General features: G+C 42.5%; 1 protein-coding gene across 2 annotated transcripts in view; it reads left to right on the top strand.

Annotated features, from left to right (window-relative positions):
* The window catches only part of ext1b (exostosin glycosyltransferase 1b), a 145,720-nt gene that overhangs the window by 92,392 nt on the left and 35,824 nt on the right, over nt 1-17,504 (top strand). For both annotated transcript variants that reach the window (XM_060942976.1, XM_060942975.1), the window contains exon 2: nt 15,249-15,342. In XM_060942976.1, coding sequence (XP_060798959.1) covers nt 15,249-15,342 — 94 coding nt within the window. The remainder of the gene's footprint in view (nt 1-15,248; nt 15,343-17,504) is intronic.

Genomic DNA, 17,504 nt, shown 5'->3' with positions numbered 1-17,504 from the left:
TTATTGTTAACGCTTAAAACTATTCCTATGCCATTCTTGAGGTCTCAAGGCATTTATAAACAAAGTGAGGCCATGGCTCTGTGTATCTCCTTTAAGTATGGAGCTTCGCCTCACGGTAACTGTTAACTTTGAAAGCACACACACACACACACACACACACAGGTTTTATAGAATTTTCCTAGTGTTAAAGTTCTTTAGTGGAAATTCACATGTGCTGGCTGGAGAGTTTTTATGATCTTTTTTTTTTTAAACATATTACTTGGTTTTGTATTCTTGCACCTTTTATTAGTCTTCACAGTGGGGGGGAAACCTTTCTTACTTAACCATCTCTACCCATTTCCTCTAGTTTTGTGCTGGATGACGAATATAGCTTAATAATATAAATGTAGAAATATAGTCTGTAGATCAGACTGAAATCATGTATAAATTCATGGGAAACTTTGGCAGAAACAAGAGATGGCTTTTGCCAAGCACATTTAGTCTAGGTGAGTCGTTTTTCCTTTAAGCAGAATCACTCGTCAAGGATGACGTGAAGTCTCATGTTTACAGAAAGCCTTGGCCTTTCCATCAAAGCTCCTCCCAAGGCAATCTGACGAAGCAGGTGTCAGGAGAAGCCATGCCTTCAAAAAGCTCCAGAGCCTTTTGTTCTGCAGGATCATAGTGCGCCCTAAAGTTCTTGCTCCTTCGCCATGTCTCTTCTAGGTCTCCTCCAGGTGTGTCATGTGAGCCAGTACTGAGAGCCACACCTGGATCATGTATCCTGGTCCCTCAAAAGGCCCTTTCTAGGGGCGCCATTAGGGACGCAGGCTAACCCCGGCCAACCCCAGGTCATGACAGATCCGTAATATTTGTACTATTTCTATTTCTTTATGCCAGAAGAATGAATGAAATAAATTTTCCTCTCCCAGTATGTGTTTATCTTGCACACGTACTGTCTGTCTCTCCCTTTTCTGAAATTAAATTGTTTTACGTTTAAGTCATTGTCGTTATGGTCATGCAGAAGATGTACGCTGCGAATCGATTCAGTCTCTGGCTTGAGGCACCCCACTATGATAGTGAGTGAGTTTTGATTCTAAGCTTTGCTGTTCCTCAAACCCCCTTCTGCCCACATCAGCCAAGATCGATTCATTCATTTATCTAATTTTAGGAGCAGGCGTGCTCTCGCCCTCACACTGTTCTGTGTCAGAGGCGCATATGGTGTGGAGTTATTGTGCATTTACTCTTTAGATGGAATAAATTAGAATGTGTTTGCAAGTAAATGAGTTAATTAAGAGTGTTTGCTCACCTTTTGGGGGTTCTCACAGGAGCAGATGGTGCTGTACCCACCTTTCTGTGCCATTGCAAAGGCTTTCGCAACCTCTGGCGCTCCCGAGTTGTCTCATAGAACCTCAGGGAACATGCAGGGTTTTAGAACAGCTTGCATTTACCTGGATAGTGATATCATTTTATTCTGTCAAATAGCTTATAGATCAGCAGACTCGATCCCCCACGTGTGTGTGCGTGTATGCGTGTGGTGCTTCAGTACACTCGTATGGACTCTGGAAAGGTCTGTTGATGACCTGAGGAGTTGGATCAGGTGTGTTGGAGCAAAATTTCAGAACAAGGCTGGGAACAAATAAAATGCATAGCTTTCACACACCAAACCCAAACAAGACATGATGTTCAGTGATGCGTCAAGCAAACCTGCAGCCTTCAAACGGTCTTGCATTCACATTTGCACTACACGTTACTCCAATGCAGCATTTGATTCATCTCCTCTCTGCTTGCGCCTTGTTCTTGAAGTCTACTGATGATTCACTAACAAATTAACTGCCTCCTGTATTGTGCAGTATTAATTAATTAATTACATAAGCACGAGTGTTTTACTGGGAGATACGCCACTCATATTTTTCAGACAAATTACATCCGGGACATGGAGTAACGGACATGTTGAAAAATGTCTTTACTTGTGAGGAAATCGATGAATAGTTTTATTAAATTTGGGTACTTTTTGTTTGTGAATCTGTCTTTATAATAAAAAGAAAATCACACGTTGGCTTGAAGATATGAAGTTTATCTTCTCGTGTTGAAAACCTCTAATTTTTCTTACGAAATATATTGTGGATCTGAGTGACATATTTACATAATGTTGAGTGGTATATCAGATATATTCCATTCAGCTAGCATGATATTCAACAAGTCAAAACGAGTTTGATATCATGCTAGCTAAATGGAATACATCTGATATACCATTACAAAAAAGCCATTATTATTATTATACAGACACACTCTCTTTTCCAGTTTTTTGATGTCCGTTTGTATGTTTTTCTCTTGTCAACAGAGGGGAATCGTCTGGGCCTTCAGAGAAGGTCCAAACATATCAGCATTTCAAATGTTATCTTTAATTTCTTTCATAATTTCATTAGAATTATTCTCTTCTAATTCGGCTTCATTTTCTATAAAATTTGCTTCAGAAATGAAAGGGTTACTGTCCTGAAAACATTATAATTGAGTTATCCAATGAGATTTTTTTGTTTGTTGCCTCTAGGCTGAGAAGAGTTTAGAGCTGGCTCACTCATTGGTTAGGATTTCATTGCCGGGACAGAAGGCCATGGCAGTGTATGTTTATGTAGGAAGTGACAGATGAATTAACCAATCAGATTCTGATTTATAGTGGGAGGGACCAAAAGTTTATTGCCATAGACCTTCTCGAAGTCCAACACGAGCTTAACCGCGAGTCGACGCTGTTAGTGTTGCAGTGAAGTAACCTTCCAGCCAGTGCAGTGTTCATCAGTAGTGTTAGCGAATGCTAATAAAGCGGTCAAGCCAGTGCTATCGAGAGCAAGTAGCACAGGCTAACGACTGAGAAAGTAAGATTTCTGTCTAAAGACTTTTCTTCCACACACACCCACTACAGTATTTTTCACTCAGACTTAAGTATTCATTTCCCTGTGTAATTTACTGAGTTACATTTAAAATCAACATTGACAACTACACACAACGGAGCGACCTAGCAGCTTGCCGCTAATCCCTTGCAAAATCCTTTGCCCTGTTGCCTTTTTGGTGTCTAGCTAAGTTTTGGCTGAGCTGAAGTCCCAGCTCTAATAGTAACCGTTCACCACTGCTTTTAAATATGCATAAAGAATACCTAATAAAGTTTTGGTAGCCTTCCAGGTGTTCAACGTGTCTTTCTCTTTCCTGACGAACAAATAAATGATTCTGCACATGCACAGCAGAAAACTTTGCCACTGAATATTCGCATCAGCTCTGATATGTGACATCATGTTGTCTTGACAACCATGCAATATCGTAAACCATATTCAACCCTCATTCTCCATTGGGTAGAGTGACATAATACACGTAGGATAAGTGATATGCTAACAGTACTGCATACTATCAAACCAAGCGAATGAAACCTGCTAGAAGGGTATAGAACATTATTATTCCATTGAAAAAGTGTTCTGAATGTATAATATTTCCCAATATTTCACTCCGATGACATCACACCCAGTGTTTTCCCGCTGACTAGATGCACATTGTCAAAATGGCGAACCGGTTCAAAATTAAAATTCTTTTGATTAAAGGAGAACTGAAGGCAATTTTTTTTATTATCAAAATTCTATATCTCCTTTTATTAAATATAGGAATGCATTTTTGATAGCTATTTTGTCACTGCTATAGCAAGTTCTGAGTGTTTGAAATATGCTATGTATCAGTCCACATGTCAAAGCAATGGCCGTAAATGAGATTCTTTGAGACCTGTGCGAGACATCGTAAGGCGGAAGTAAAACGTACAGCGGAAATCAAAGTGACCAACATCTGCTAATGTTGTCAAAAGACGCGCACGCCCTCTTTCAAATGCTGATGTAATCAAGCTGGAAGTTTTGTTTGTTTTGATAGCAATCAGGAAAGTTTGAAAAAAGTAGGCAGTAATTGTCATTTAAACTTGTTTTTGTGCAATATTTCGTTTGGAAAACAGTTTTCAAAATGGCAGCACTGACACCTGGCTGACACTTCATGTTTCAAAGTCTCGCACAAGTCTCGTAAAGATCGCACGGATAAGCGACGCCTGCCGTGGACCAAACGAATTAAATTCAATATGGCTAAAAACCGAATAGGCCGATAAGTATAATATTTAATTGCAGTTAGTTGCCAATATGAGTCACGATCTAAGGTTACTAAAACTGAAAACGTAATTGAATAACATGTTAATTAAGAAATATAGCAAGTTTAAAAATGACTTCAGTTCCCCTTTAACTTGTGTATTTTTTGTGGATGTGTCCATATAATATAAAGAACATTACACGGTGGCGCGAAGATATGAAGTTTATCGTCTCATGCTGAAAATATTTTCACTTATTTGCTTCACTCACTCGCGATATATACATTCACTACTCCAAGATAAAATTCATATCTTTGCACCACTGTGTAATATTTTCTCTCTCTCTCTCTCTCTCTCTCTCACACATATTCACATAAAATATAATATACACACACGCCATGTAGCCTGCAGACTATGTCCAGTATTTCTGATGTGCATGTATCTAAAACACCGACACATCATCTTAAGACACCTGTGTTGTACACATGGGCGTGCAATGAGGCAAAGTGTTTACATAACCTGAGTGTGTATTTGTCTAACTGGGATTAAAATTTCCATCATGCTCTCAATGATGGCTTCAGAATAAAATGCTCTTAAGACACTTGCTTTTTTTAGTTTTCTTTAAGTCAGAAATGAAGGGTGATGACTAAGACTGCACAATCTTGGTCTTAAGTGTGTGTGTGTGTGTGTGTGATTTGACCTTTTAGTAACACCCCAGCTGTGGAACTGTGTGATCTCAGATGAAAGTGACTGAAATGCCCATGCACGTTCCTCATGTAGAACCAGAGCCACCTCAGTGAAACATGTGTTGTCATGTTCCAAATTACCTCGACTCTCTCACCATTTGGATTTGGCATGCGCTTTGAAACACATCTGTCTTGCACATCACAACTGAATAAAATGCAAGTCTAAGCATTCTGATCTCCTCAATGATCTGGTCCAGATGTTAATATGATAGTAAGCAGAAATACTGGTACCGGCTAGTGGTTAGCATGTCCGCCTCTCGATTGGGAGCTCGTGAGTTCTATTCACGGTTGGGTCATACCAAAGATCATTATAAAAATGGTACCTGCTACCATCTGGCAAGGCACGCTGCAATACAGATGCAAGTGGGGAGTTAAACTCTTGTGGTTACCAGAGGACTAGCCCCCCACTGTAACCCTAGCTATGTAACAGGCAAGAGGTCGAGGGCTACAGAGATCGGCGCCGCCACATGGCGCGGGAAGGGCTTTGACTTTAAGCAGAAATACTGTACGCTGTTTGTCACTGTGTGCCACCTTTTCACAAAGTGTATGTTTGTTTTTGTAAAACATCTCTGTTGTCAGTGATGAGTTTCAGCACAGTAAATGGAGACATCTGTTCTTCAGTTCATTTGTAGGTTATTCTTACACTGTGTTCATGGTACTTTGTAAGTGGTAATTTGCAAGTTGTAATAGTCTTTTCTCACCTCAGGGCCATTCAGTGTGTAAAGTGGAATAAAAAATAAAAAACATGGACACCTCAACAAAAAGTTTCTCTCTTGTTTGCTTTGTCAGAGAATGGAAAGCTCAGAAAAAGCTTCTTTAAGTGCACTTTCACAGTTACAGTTGCAGTTACAGTCCTGAGTAATGATTGGTTCTGTTCAACTATCATCAGCAAACATTCAGGCAACATTTTTGACTGAAATTGTAGCACAGAAACAACAGCAGGCAGGCAATAGCAAGTAGCTTAGCAAAAAGCTAACCAGCTATTGTTAGTGATAATGTTAATGTTGATTACTTTCTCAAAACAGTAATTAGAGCGGCGGCTACAATTATCAACAGTCCATAATTATCGACACCTTTTCAGATTTACCAATAAAAATAAATAATTTTTTACAAAGGTGAGTTTCAGTTACAACAGTTTTTATTGGTTAATTAATCAACCGGAAGACCCCCCTCACCCTTTGATCTTGTCGTCTCATGACACGGCTCATTACCGGAGATGGAATTTTTTTTTAGCGCCATCAGCAATTTGAGGAAAACCCGGATGGTATCATCGCAGGTAAGCATGGTGGAAAGATCATTGTGGCAATAAGGGCGTGGCCAAGCAGCAGTTTGTGAATGGAGGGCGGGGTCAGGGAAGGTAAGTGGCTAAGTCATTACACCTGGTGTCAATTAATGTGGGTGTGTGTGTTTGTTACAGGGATGGAGCATAAAAGGAGGGGGAAAGCAGGGAAGAGGGCGGACTCCCGACCTGAATGCATGTGCATGTGGGAGTGAGCGAGGCTGAAAAGCGATCCATATATATCTTTAATAATGGAAAAATAAGGGAAGGCCGGTGTCACGCTTGGTTGAAGAGTTTGACCATCGATTACTCTCACTTGGTCAAATGCATGCCGCAGAGTCTCGTCTCACGACTGCTCTAATGGGAAATCCTCAAGGGAATCCCTGAGAGAGGGAGGAGGAGCGGGCTGCTCCTCACTCTGACGCAGTGCTGACGTAGACGGCTCTGTGACAGCTTCTCTAGTCAATGCCACACCGGGATCTTCCCATGACCTATTAGTGCAGGACCTACTACGTGTTAAATATTCCATCAGCTTTTTAAACCCTGGCCAATCAGTACCCAAAATCAACGAGTGGGTGAGATGAGGATTAACCGCCGCCTTTATGCATTTGGCCCTGGAATAGAATACAGACGGACACTAAGGGATAATTGTGAACATTCCCATGCACACACAACACTTTCACTGCTTGTGCTCTCCCCAATGCCTCACCTTGTACCAGGCATTGGTGAATTGAGGTCTGATTACAACCAGAATCCACCAAAGCGTGATATGTATTCCCTTGAACACTTACCGGTATGCGATACATTCTGGCCTGATCGGGGGCGGTCTCTAGCGCGTCGGGGATTTGGATCACTGCCTCCACCTCTCTTGCGGAGCCCTGATTCTGGAGACACTCTGGCTCCCCGCCGCGCCAGCATACCGGCCCAGTCTTTCCCTCTGCACTGGTGTTACAGGTGTCACTCACCTGAGAGGGGAAGGATACAGACACGGAAGAGGGAGACGGGAGGACACCCTGGGTGCGATGGGCTGGCTGGGGAGGAGTCGGCCCCCGCCTTCACGGTGGGGGAATGGGGTGAGAGGGAGAGGAGACAGAGGGGGAGAGAAGAGAAATGAGGAGAGGGGCCTTTGCCTCATCCACCTGTCATCAGAACTGCTGCCAGATGGTCCTCCGCCAACTCAGTGGCTCGCTGGAGCGACGCCGGGTGGTGACGCTGGACCCATTCCGCTGTTCCTTCTGGAAGCCGAGAGATTAACTGTTCCAGTGCCACCAGGCCAATGATCCTGTCGGCGTCTCCATCTTCCACCCCTCAGGCACCGTTGGCAGGCATCCCGGAGTTGTTGGCCAAATGCAAACGGCCGGCCGACCTCCTCCAGTATCAGCTTCCGAAACCGCTGGCGATGTTGTTCTGGGGAGTGGCCGACCCGCTGCAAAATGGCCCTCTTGAGGTCGGAGTAGTTGAGTCGGCTGTCAGCAGGGAGCTGCTGTGCTGTGAGCTGCGCCTCGCCTGTGAGGAGCAAGAGGAGGCGAGCCATGCGCTGCTCGATTGGCCACCCCCACGCTTGGGCCGCTTGCTCGAAGACAGCGATGAAGGCTTCGGGCTCATCATGTGGGCCCATTTTCATGAGGGTGACGTGAGGGAAGTCCGTGGTGGTAATGTTGGACACCCCTGCCAATGCCAGCAGATGCCGGAACGCCTGGTGATCTTCCCGCTGGGCCAGCATCAAGGCTTCAAAAAGTGTTGTTCTTGGTCCTTCCGGAGGGCAGTCAGCGCTTGATGCTTGACCACATCCAGTCCGCACAACCCACAAGGCAACGGGCACGCGGAGCGCGCAGTGCAAACTGCCAAACGCATACTCAAGCAAGCCGACCCCCTATTGGCTTTAATGAGCTACCGCGCCACGCCAACCACGTCAACTGGAGTGAGCCCGGCAGAAATGCTCATGGGGCGTAAGATTCGCACAACACTGCCGTCCCTAAAGAAAAACCTGCTTCCAAGGCAGCCGAACCAAGACCTCATCTGTCGCTGAGATGAAGAAGCCAAACGACAACAAGCATTCTACTATAACCGGAGACATGGAGCAAGGGACTTACCACCCTTACACACAGGTGACCAGGTCCTGTCCAAGCTGGATGGGGAGAAGGTGTGGAAAGGCCGATCATCCGTGTTGCAGGAGTGTGGTACGCCACGCTCATACCAGGTGAAGTCGCCAGGAGGAGGAGAGATGAGGAGAAATAGGCGACATCTTCAACAAGATGACAGAAGAAGAGAACACAGACACTGGGCAGTCAGCCACAGAGCCAGAGAAAGAAATACCCCAGCAAGGCTCTGACCAGGGACTGTGTGAGAGTAAAGGTAATAGTCCTAGAGTAACACCTGAAGGACTGACAGTGACCAGGTTTGGTAGAGTTAGTAGACCTGTGAAAAGAATGGACATTTAGTTAAGTAACTCAGATAACATTGAAGTTAAGTTTTAGTTTGTGTTATGGTTTACATTTTGATGTAATCTGAGAAGTAGCTTAAAATTTGAGTTATGTAAAAGACAAGTGAAAAAAGGGTTGATTCTTATTAAGGTGTCAAGACCAATAGGAAATAAGGTTTACTATTACTAAACTTAATGTTGTGACCCCATGTTCTAGAAGTAAAATAATTTGAGGGGGAGATGTCAAGGTATCAGTAATGTTAAATGGTGCATTACATAGTCAACTGACTATACAGGAAACAACGCGAGGGTTCGCACTACGGGAAGAAAGTTCGTACATGTAAGATTCATGTGAGTAGTGAATAAAGACGCAAGTTGAATTCAGTAAGCTGTGTCAGCCAACAGTTTATTTGACAAGCCTCACTCAGTCCCACATGCATTCAGGTCGGGAGTCCGCTCTTTCCTGCTTTCCCCCTCCTTTTATGCTCCATCCCTGTAACAAACACACGCACCCACATTAATTGACACCAGGTGTAATGACTTGGCCACTTACCTTCCCTGACCCCGCCCTCCATTCACAAACTGCTGCTTGGCCACGCCCCTGTTGCCACAATCATGGACATGTTTTTACTTATCAAATTCAGATATTTCATGATATCCTTGTCAAAACCTACTTTGTTTCTTACTCTTTCATTTGACAGTCGCTGTTTTGTATCTAAACGCGCGTTTGAGAAGTCGCGTGATGTGTTGATAATAGCGATCACTTTCACTGGTCTCCACCATTATCGACACCCTGTGGAATTAATTGACATTTACAACTGTTATGTATCGATCTTTGTATAACATTGTTGAAGTAGATGAAGTACTTTAAAAAAAATAAAAGTGCTGTGATTTATATATATATTTTTGATTCATAACAGAATGGAATGCTTATAGAGTATTTGGAATCCTATTGCATTAAATACAATTAGACCAGAATTAAATTCTGAGCATATAAAAAATTACATGCTTGAAATAGTCAGATTTTTCTATTCCATTCAGAAAATATTTTTTGCAGTTTGTTGTAAATATCAACCACATATTACAATATCAGTAGACATTTTATAATTTGGCTTGAGGAATGACCTGTGACCTTTGACCTGAATTTTCATGTGGTTACAATATCAATTGCCTGTTAACATTTATTGGTAAACTACAAAACTAGAAATTAATACAAACAACAGTGAATGATTAACAAGGTGTGATCTACGAATATACTTAGAAAGTGGAACAAAAAGATTTTCTGACACAGGTTAAACATGATCAGTTCATTTGGTTACAAACATTAGAATTACTTCCTCATTTACGTAAGCACCGACATCCATATATTTATATAAAAGATATTTTGTACTAAATATAAGTCTATATAATACAAATTTTAAATAAAAACTATGTTTTGTTAACTTAATACCACATACCGATGATTTTTTAAAAAATAAATAATCATCTGGGTGTTGATAATTGTGGAACGGTGTCGATAAATGCGGACAAAGGTGTCAATACTTGTGGAATGGTGTCACATGATCTGATACGCTAAGTAATCGGGAATCAACTCGTTTTTTTCCAGGGGAAGTTTGAGTAATTATTCATGCACAATTTACGTATTGAAACTCTCTCTCTTTTCTATTTGTGCGATGGCCAAAAGATCATTAAGGTGTCGATAATTGTAGCCGCCGCTCTTGTATGGTTAGTGTTAGAAGTTTAACCAAGTACTGTCTGTATATTAACTGATCTAAAACCGATTAATCCCTTTTGTACTTAATATGTGCGTAACGATTCAATTCTTGATATTGGGTTCACGTTTCAGTTTTCCCCACAGTATTTTCAATAAAGAAAGAAAGAAAGAAAGAAAGAAAGAAAGAAAAATTGTATTAAAAAATGCAACATTTTAGTTTCCTGTTCTTTATCAACTTTCTTTTGTTAAATAAAAAAAACCTTTTGTTTAATTTTCTTAATAACTAATTATTTACCCACATTTGTAAAGGTTGGAGCAAAATATAATAGCCTATTAATTAAAATATTCCTTTTATTAAAAATTAAAAACATCAATAACAAATAGGCCTTTTCTTAATAAACTTTATTGAACATGTGTACTTCCTCCATTTGCTTCCCTTTATCATTCAGCAGTCTGTAAAAAGAGATCTGATTTCTTGTTAAATCTATTTGTACAAACAGCTCTTTCCCAGTTTAGACTGTTCTGTGTTTTCGCATCATTAGAACTGTGTTGCTTCCGCTCACAGTGAAGTCACGTGCATTCCCGCTATTATACCTTATTGTGCCCTCTGTTGTCCAAACAACGCAGTTACAGCAAAGAAAAACTAAGATTACACAGTCTGATACTAATCACGATTCATCTTTTATTTCATCAGTTCGAATTGTTAAATAAATTTGTATCATGATTTATCATCGCATGATATATCGTTATATGCCTAGTATATTAAATCTCAATCTTGGATTAAAAATACAGTCCATGTAAGGTGACTCTTTATCTGCATTTGTATGTACATGTATCTGTAAATCAGTGGCTTTCTTTTGAATGTTATGTTCTTTATGAACAGTGACATGATCAGAAATGTTAGGTTTGTGCAGGTCAATATGAGTTCAGATGTCACATCCACAACACTCTCCCTCGATTCATAAACAGGCCAGTGGAGTGTTAATATGCCTTGAGGGAGTGCACATGTCACTTTGTCACTTCACTCCTTCACACAGTGCACTGGAAGGAACTGAAAGTCTTGTTTTGCTAAAAATGCAAGACAAACTAATCTTTTGGAATATTTATTAATTAATAGTAGGAATTCATAAGTAATAGACACAATGACATTCACTGTCAGGGATGATGATGATGATGATGATGATGATGATCACGTTGCTGATCCTGATCAGAGAATCCTGTTAGCATAGCTATAACTCACTCACGTTGACGTCATGGGTATTGTGTTGTTCGCTGAGAGGTGCAGGGCCTGAGGAAGCTCTAGCTAATGAGCTCCAGTTGCTAATGGTCCAGTCACTATGAAACATGATGGTTAGTCCCGCTAGTCACTGCTAATCTCCCCAGCTCTTTGAAACCCTCTTGTACTGGCTGGTGTGTGGAAGACAGATGGAATCTCCAATGTACTACACGTTTTGCATTCTCTCCTTTTCATAACTGGTAGAAATTATTTCACATTCGGATAAAGCAGTGCCAGAAAACATCTCCTTTTAATGGCGAGCTTTTGACGTGGTCTGGAACGGTTCCTGGCTGTAGGCTGAAGGAGCAGGGACTATATTTCTGCCTCTCTCGTATTATTAGACCAGTGATGCCAGTTCATTTTCTTGTGAGTTTTAAAATCAGTCTGAGGTGCCAAGATAGAGTCCAGAATCTTGCACGTCTCGTATTGCTTAGTGGTAAATTGCATCAAGAAAACAACTGGATTATTCAGAATGCTGGTGCTTCGCAGATTGCATTTAGTAGATTTGCTCTCTCACTTTAGGCTTTTTTGTTTGTTTGTATTGGCTCCACATTGCTTAAGCCAAGTTTCATCACTGAGCTGCTAATATTTATATGGCATAAAAGTTCTTTAGACATTTTAAAGATTAAAAAAGGGAACAGCATCTTTGTGGTAAACATGCTAGCTCTAGTTGTGAATGGTGTTTCCTTTAGAGCTGCAGTTTGTTTGTTATTAGACCACGTGTGAATACTATGTATACGTACTGTAAGATGAGACTGTATGTATTTATTACAGATTGAATTCATTTGGACAGATATAACCACACAGTTGTGTTCGTCATCGAGCACAGAGAGGAGGGGATTGTAGACTCGCTGGAGCTTGGCCTGATTGTCCTGATTCAGAAGCAGCACCACTTTGGATTCTTTCCCAGACAGGCTTTGTATGAATTCTGACGGGAAAGGTGCGTTCTTTTAGAGAGAGATTCTATAAGCAACATATAAAAGGGAGAAATCAACTGGGATTTTAAAAACACAGCCAATTGTATGTCGCTGCTGTGCTTTACTCTCTGAATGGAGTTCAGTACAACGTAGATTGCAGTTAACCTAAAGACTGGGCTTTAATGAGCTTTGGTTCATTTCTGTAAGGTCATGGAAAAAAGTGCAAACAGAAATGTAGACCCCAACAAAAAGCCTAATACTCTGTTCTCTGGTGTTTCATCAGCATCATTATATATTAAGTAATCTGTTGGGGATTTTTAATTTTGGCTCTAATTTAATGGGGTTTTTTTCTATTAGTTACACAAGCGCTCAGGCCCCCAAACTCCATGAATTTATGCAGTTTTGCAAACGTCTTCTTTTGCAGGTTTAGGTTCCTTCTGTTTAAGAGTTCGTTATCTGTATTGAGCTTCCCACAGATCTAAAATTTAGCAGGGTTGAGGGGTGTGGAGATCCTTGCATTTTTGGTATGATGGATATGACCTAAAAGAAATTCTGATAACAGTAAGATCAAGGTGAGGACATGGACAGCTGGGGGGTTTGGGGTCAGTGAGAGAGACGGATAGCCGGGGTGTTTGAGGTCAGTGTGAGACTCAGACACCCGGGGGGGGTGTCAGTGTGAGACATGGACAGCCGGGAGGGTTTGGGGTTGGGGTGAGATGGGGACGGCTAGAGTGTTTGGGGTTGGTGGGAGATGCAGACAGCTGGAGTGTTTGGGGATCGGTGTGAGACATGGACACCCGGATCATTTGGGGATTGGTGTGAGACGCAGACAGCTGGGGTGTGTGAGACGCAGACAGCTGTAGTGTTTAGGGATGGGTGTGAGACGCGGACAGCCAGAGCGTTTGAGGATTGGTGTGAGACGTCAAAAAGCTGGAGTGTTCAGGGTCGGTGTGAGACGTGGACAGCTGGGGGAGAGGGGTGTTTCGTAGTTGATGTGAGACGCGGACAGCTGGTGTGTGTGTGTGTTTAGGGGTCGACGTGAGACGCGGACAGCCGGGGGGGGTTTTGGGGTTGGCGTGAGACGCGGACAGCCAGGGGGGGTTTTGGGGTCGACGTGAGATGCGGGGGGGGGTTCGGGGTTGGCGTGAGATGCGGACAGCCGGGGGGGGTTTTGGGGTCGACGTGAGATGCGGACGGGGGGGGGGTCGGGGTTGGCGTGAGATGCGGACAGCCGGGGGGTGTTTCGGGGTCGGTGTGAGATGCGGACAGCTCGGGAGGGGGTATCCATGTGGAATCTGCCTGCACATACACAGCTGTTGTAAAATTTTCATCATATACTGCACTTTGTAGGGATACAATTCCTGACTCGTGTGTATGTGCATGCTGGTGACATCTGGCTGGTGTGTAATTGTCGTGACTTAACCTTCCCCCTGAATTTATTCTTCCAAATCATTTTCTACATACCTGACAACTGACTGACTGTTTTAACCTTTTGGCCTCTATATGGCTGCACATTTTCCTGTCATTTCTGTGTGCAAGTGAGAAGGACCCATCTGTGACACGGCTGCTCCCTTGAGCTCTGTGGCAGAGAAATGACTTTCTGTCTCTTTGATATGGAAAACACATATATATCTTCTCAAGGCGTCTGTGCTGTGTGTGTGACTGAGATGTAGCAAAGTGTAATTTTGTGTGTGTGTGTGTGTGTGTGTGTGTGTGTGTGTGTGTGTGTGTGTGTGTGTGTGTACGCTTGGCTTATGCAAGCTGGAGTCACGCAGCTCATTACCCAAAGAGCCAGATGATTGTGTTTGGGTAGCCAATCACACTTGAAGCCCCTTTCCCTCAGCCTGTTCAAGGCAGGAATCTTACTCCTTTATTCCACCTCGTCCTCTGTATCAAATATTTGAATGCAGAACAGGGCGGGGGGGGGGGGGGGGGGGGGGTCTGTGGTGTTCTGCCTTTGACTCAGAATGATTGGTAGTGACAGCCAGTATCGATTTCTATGTCAAAGGGACAGCCGGCACAGCGGGACAGGGGTGTGACATTTTTTACCTTAATATTCTCAGGTCTAAGGTGTCTGTGCACCTTTCTGCCTTCACTTCCTACTTCTCTTCACTTTCTCCTAAAAATAATTTCTGATCTACAAACATGTTGCTCGCACAACTCTCTCACTCTGTGTGTGTGTGTGTGTTTGTTTGTTTGTGAGCGCAGTTTTCTGTGACACTATTCTCAGAAAAGCCGGCTCAGCTAAAAGATACAAACGTTCTACTGTATATATTGAAGCTGTTGCGTCCCTTAAATGTGAACTATTTAACAGAAGTGATTATATGTTGCATATGATGCTCAGCAATATTGCTTGTGTTTGAAGAGCGGTATAAATGTGCACAGCTAACACAAGCACCTCAACACTCGGTTCACCTGCCGTTATTTTGAAAGCAATGCTGGTATTTTTGATGTAGTCATATTACCAACGTGCAGGTACATCACCCTAGACATCAACGCTCTGTTGTGACATGTCACGTCTCTGGTTACGGAACACAGCACACAGTGTAAAAACACACACTGGAACGGCTTCATGGCAGCTTTATTTGGTTTGGTGTAAATCACTAAAGCCGGAATATCGAGATTCCTTCTTTATGTTGATAATATGGAATATTTGTGTAAAAAGGGCTTGTGTGTGAGAGAGAGAAGGAAGGATGAATGGAAGGAGTTGCACTGTAGGCCAAGGGGTTAATAAAGATGTTGGATGAAAAGAATAGAGGTGGTGAAATTCTTGGCTCATGTGAATTTGCATGTGTGTGTGCACTTTTCTGCAGATATGACTACCGTGAAATGCTTCACAACTCCACCTTCTGTCTGGTGCCGCGAGGACGACGATTGGGCTCCTTTCGCTTCCTGGAAGCGTTGCAGGTGAGCGCTCTCTCTCAGCTCGGAAAGCTGATTGTGTGTTCAAGAGCTGAGCCTCTTGGCAGCCTGTTCCTTGGCTGAGGCTTTGCTCCTTCTCATCCCTCTCTCCTCTCCTCCACCACACCTCCATCCCTCTTTGAAGGACAGACCAGTCAGGTTGATGCCAGATCATTTATATTTTCTTGTGCAGTGTTTCCTGAAGGGACTTTTTTTCCCCACTGGTTCTGTATTTGAAGCAGACTTGTTTGGCTACCGTACACATTTTCCACACACCGGTGTTTGAGCCAGGGGTTTGTTTACCAAATTGAATGCCTTTGATTAGGTTTTAGCCTCCAAGGTTACGTTCTTAACCCTGCGTTCACGCTGGAAGAAGCAGAAGTCATAGGTTTTCAGTGATCTTTGCTGACTGTACACTACCGTTCAAAAGTTTGGGGTCACCCAGACAATTTTGTGTTTTCCATGAAAAGTCACACTTTTATTTACCACCATAAGTTGTAAAATGAATAGAAAATATAGTCAAGACATTTTTCTGGCCATTTTGAGCATTTAATCGACCCCACAAATGTGATGCTCCAGAAACTCAATCTGCTCAAAGGAAGGTCAGTTTTATAGCTTCTCTAAAGAGCTCAACTGTTTTCAGCTATGCTAACATGATTGTACAAGGGTTTTCTAATCATCCATTAGCCTTCTGAGGCAATGAGCAAACCCATTGTACCATTAGAACACTGGAGTGAGAGTTGCTGGAAATGGGCCTCTATACACCTATGGAGATATTGCACCAAAAACCAGACATTTAGGCTACATCCACACGACAACGGCAACGAGATGTTATTTAAAAAAAATATCGCGTCCACATGGGCAACGATCAGTAAAATATCAGGTCCATATGGCAACGCAACACTTGCTGAAAACGATGCAATACACATGCCACACCTCTAGGGGCGCTGTAAGACGGTCCCTTCGGAGACACCAGAACAATAGAAGAAGTAAGGACGCATGCGCATAAACTATTATGCGCGAGACTTCATATTAACCACAAAGTCAGAAAAATCTGTTCGTAAAATTACATTATAATGACCAAATACAATGAAAAGTATTTTTCCAGTCTCACCTGTGAAAGGTAATCCCATGTGATCTCGTTTGGACGGTAAACCTGTTGGTACAGTTAAACGCAGCACATGAATGAGGCATCTTTATTCTCCGCTTTGAGCCATCTAATATGGCGGCGAGGATGACTTATGATTCTACGCGGAAGGCGGCGTCTTTAATGCTCCGGAATAAATTGAATGCTACACGTTGATGGATTAATTTGTTCTTCTACGCCCTTTTTGAGGAATGTATTGTAGGACTTAAACCAACATCTGAAGAGGTGAGATCGCTCCTTTTTTTCCCTATTTTTGCTGGCGGGATTGACTCTGCCCTAAGGGCTATTCTCTCTCTCTCTCTCTCTCTCTCTCTCTCTCTCTCTCTCTCTCTCACTTTGCACCATTACACAATAAATATTCACAGTGAAAATATTTTGTAAGCGCGTTTCATGAACCAAGTTATAGGATTTGTTGACAACTCGCATCGAGTTCGTTACACTTCTACCCGGCGGGAAGCACTGACAGTCATGTGGTTGCGACGTCATCGTAAACAAATCCTTTCTACTCATCCAGACGACTTCGCAACGGCAAAGTTGCCAGATCTTTCCACTCTGGAACCCGTTCTCAAAAGATTGCGTTTTGGGGCACCCAAAATGCCGGTGCCATGTGGATGCCAGGCCGAAACGATAAACAATTGTATCGGAGTCACCTGAATCCGTTGCCGTGTGGACAGGGCCTTAGTAGAATTTAGCTAGAATAGTCATTTACCACATTAGCAATGTATAGAGTGCATTTCTGATTAGTTTAAAGTGATCTTCATTGAAAAGAACAGTGCTTTTCTTTCAAAAATAAGGAAATTTCAAAGTGACCCCAAACTTTTGAACAGTAGTGTAGGTGAAGCAGCTGTTAACGACACAAAACAGACAGGCAAGCGACACGACTGAGTGGATCAAACTTGATCTCAATTCAGTTCAAATTTATGCAAATTAAGAGAAGTGATTTGGCAACTACTGCATACTTGTGGGTTTGTTTTGTTTGCTGTAGCGAAGTGAGGGAACAGTCGCCTTATTCTGCCTTGAA

This window comes from Neoarius graeffei, chromosome 16 (assembly GCF_027579695.1).
Source record: "Neoarius graeffei isolate fNeoGra1 chromosome 16, fNeoGra1.pri, whole genome shotgun sequence".
NCBI lineage: Eukaryota > Metazoa > Chordata > Actinopteri > Siluriformes > Ariidae > Neoarius > Neoarius graeffei.
The sequence above is the reverse complement of the archived record's forward strand: the minus strand, read 5'-3'. Positions and strand labels throughout refer to the sequence as shown.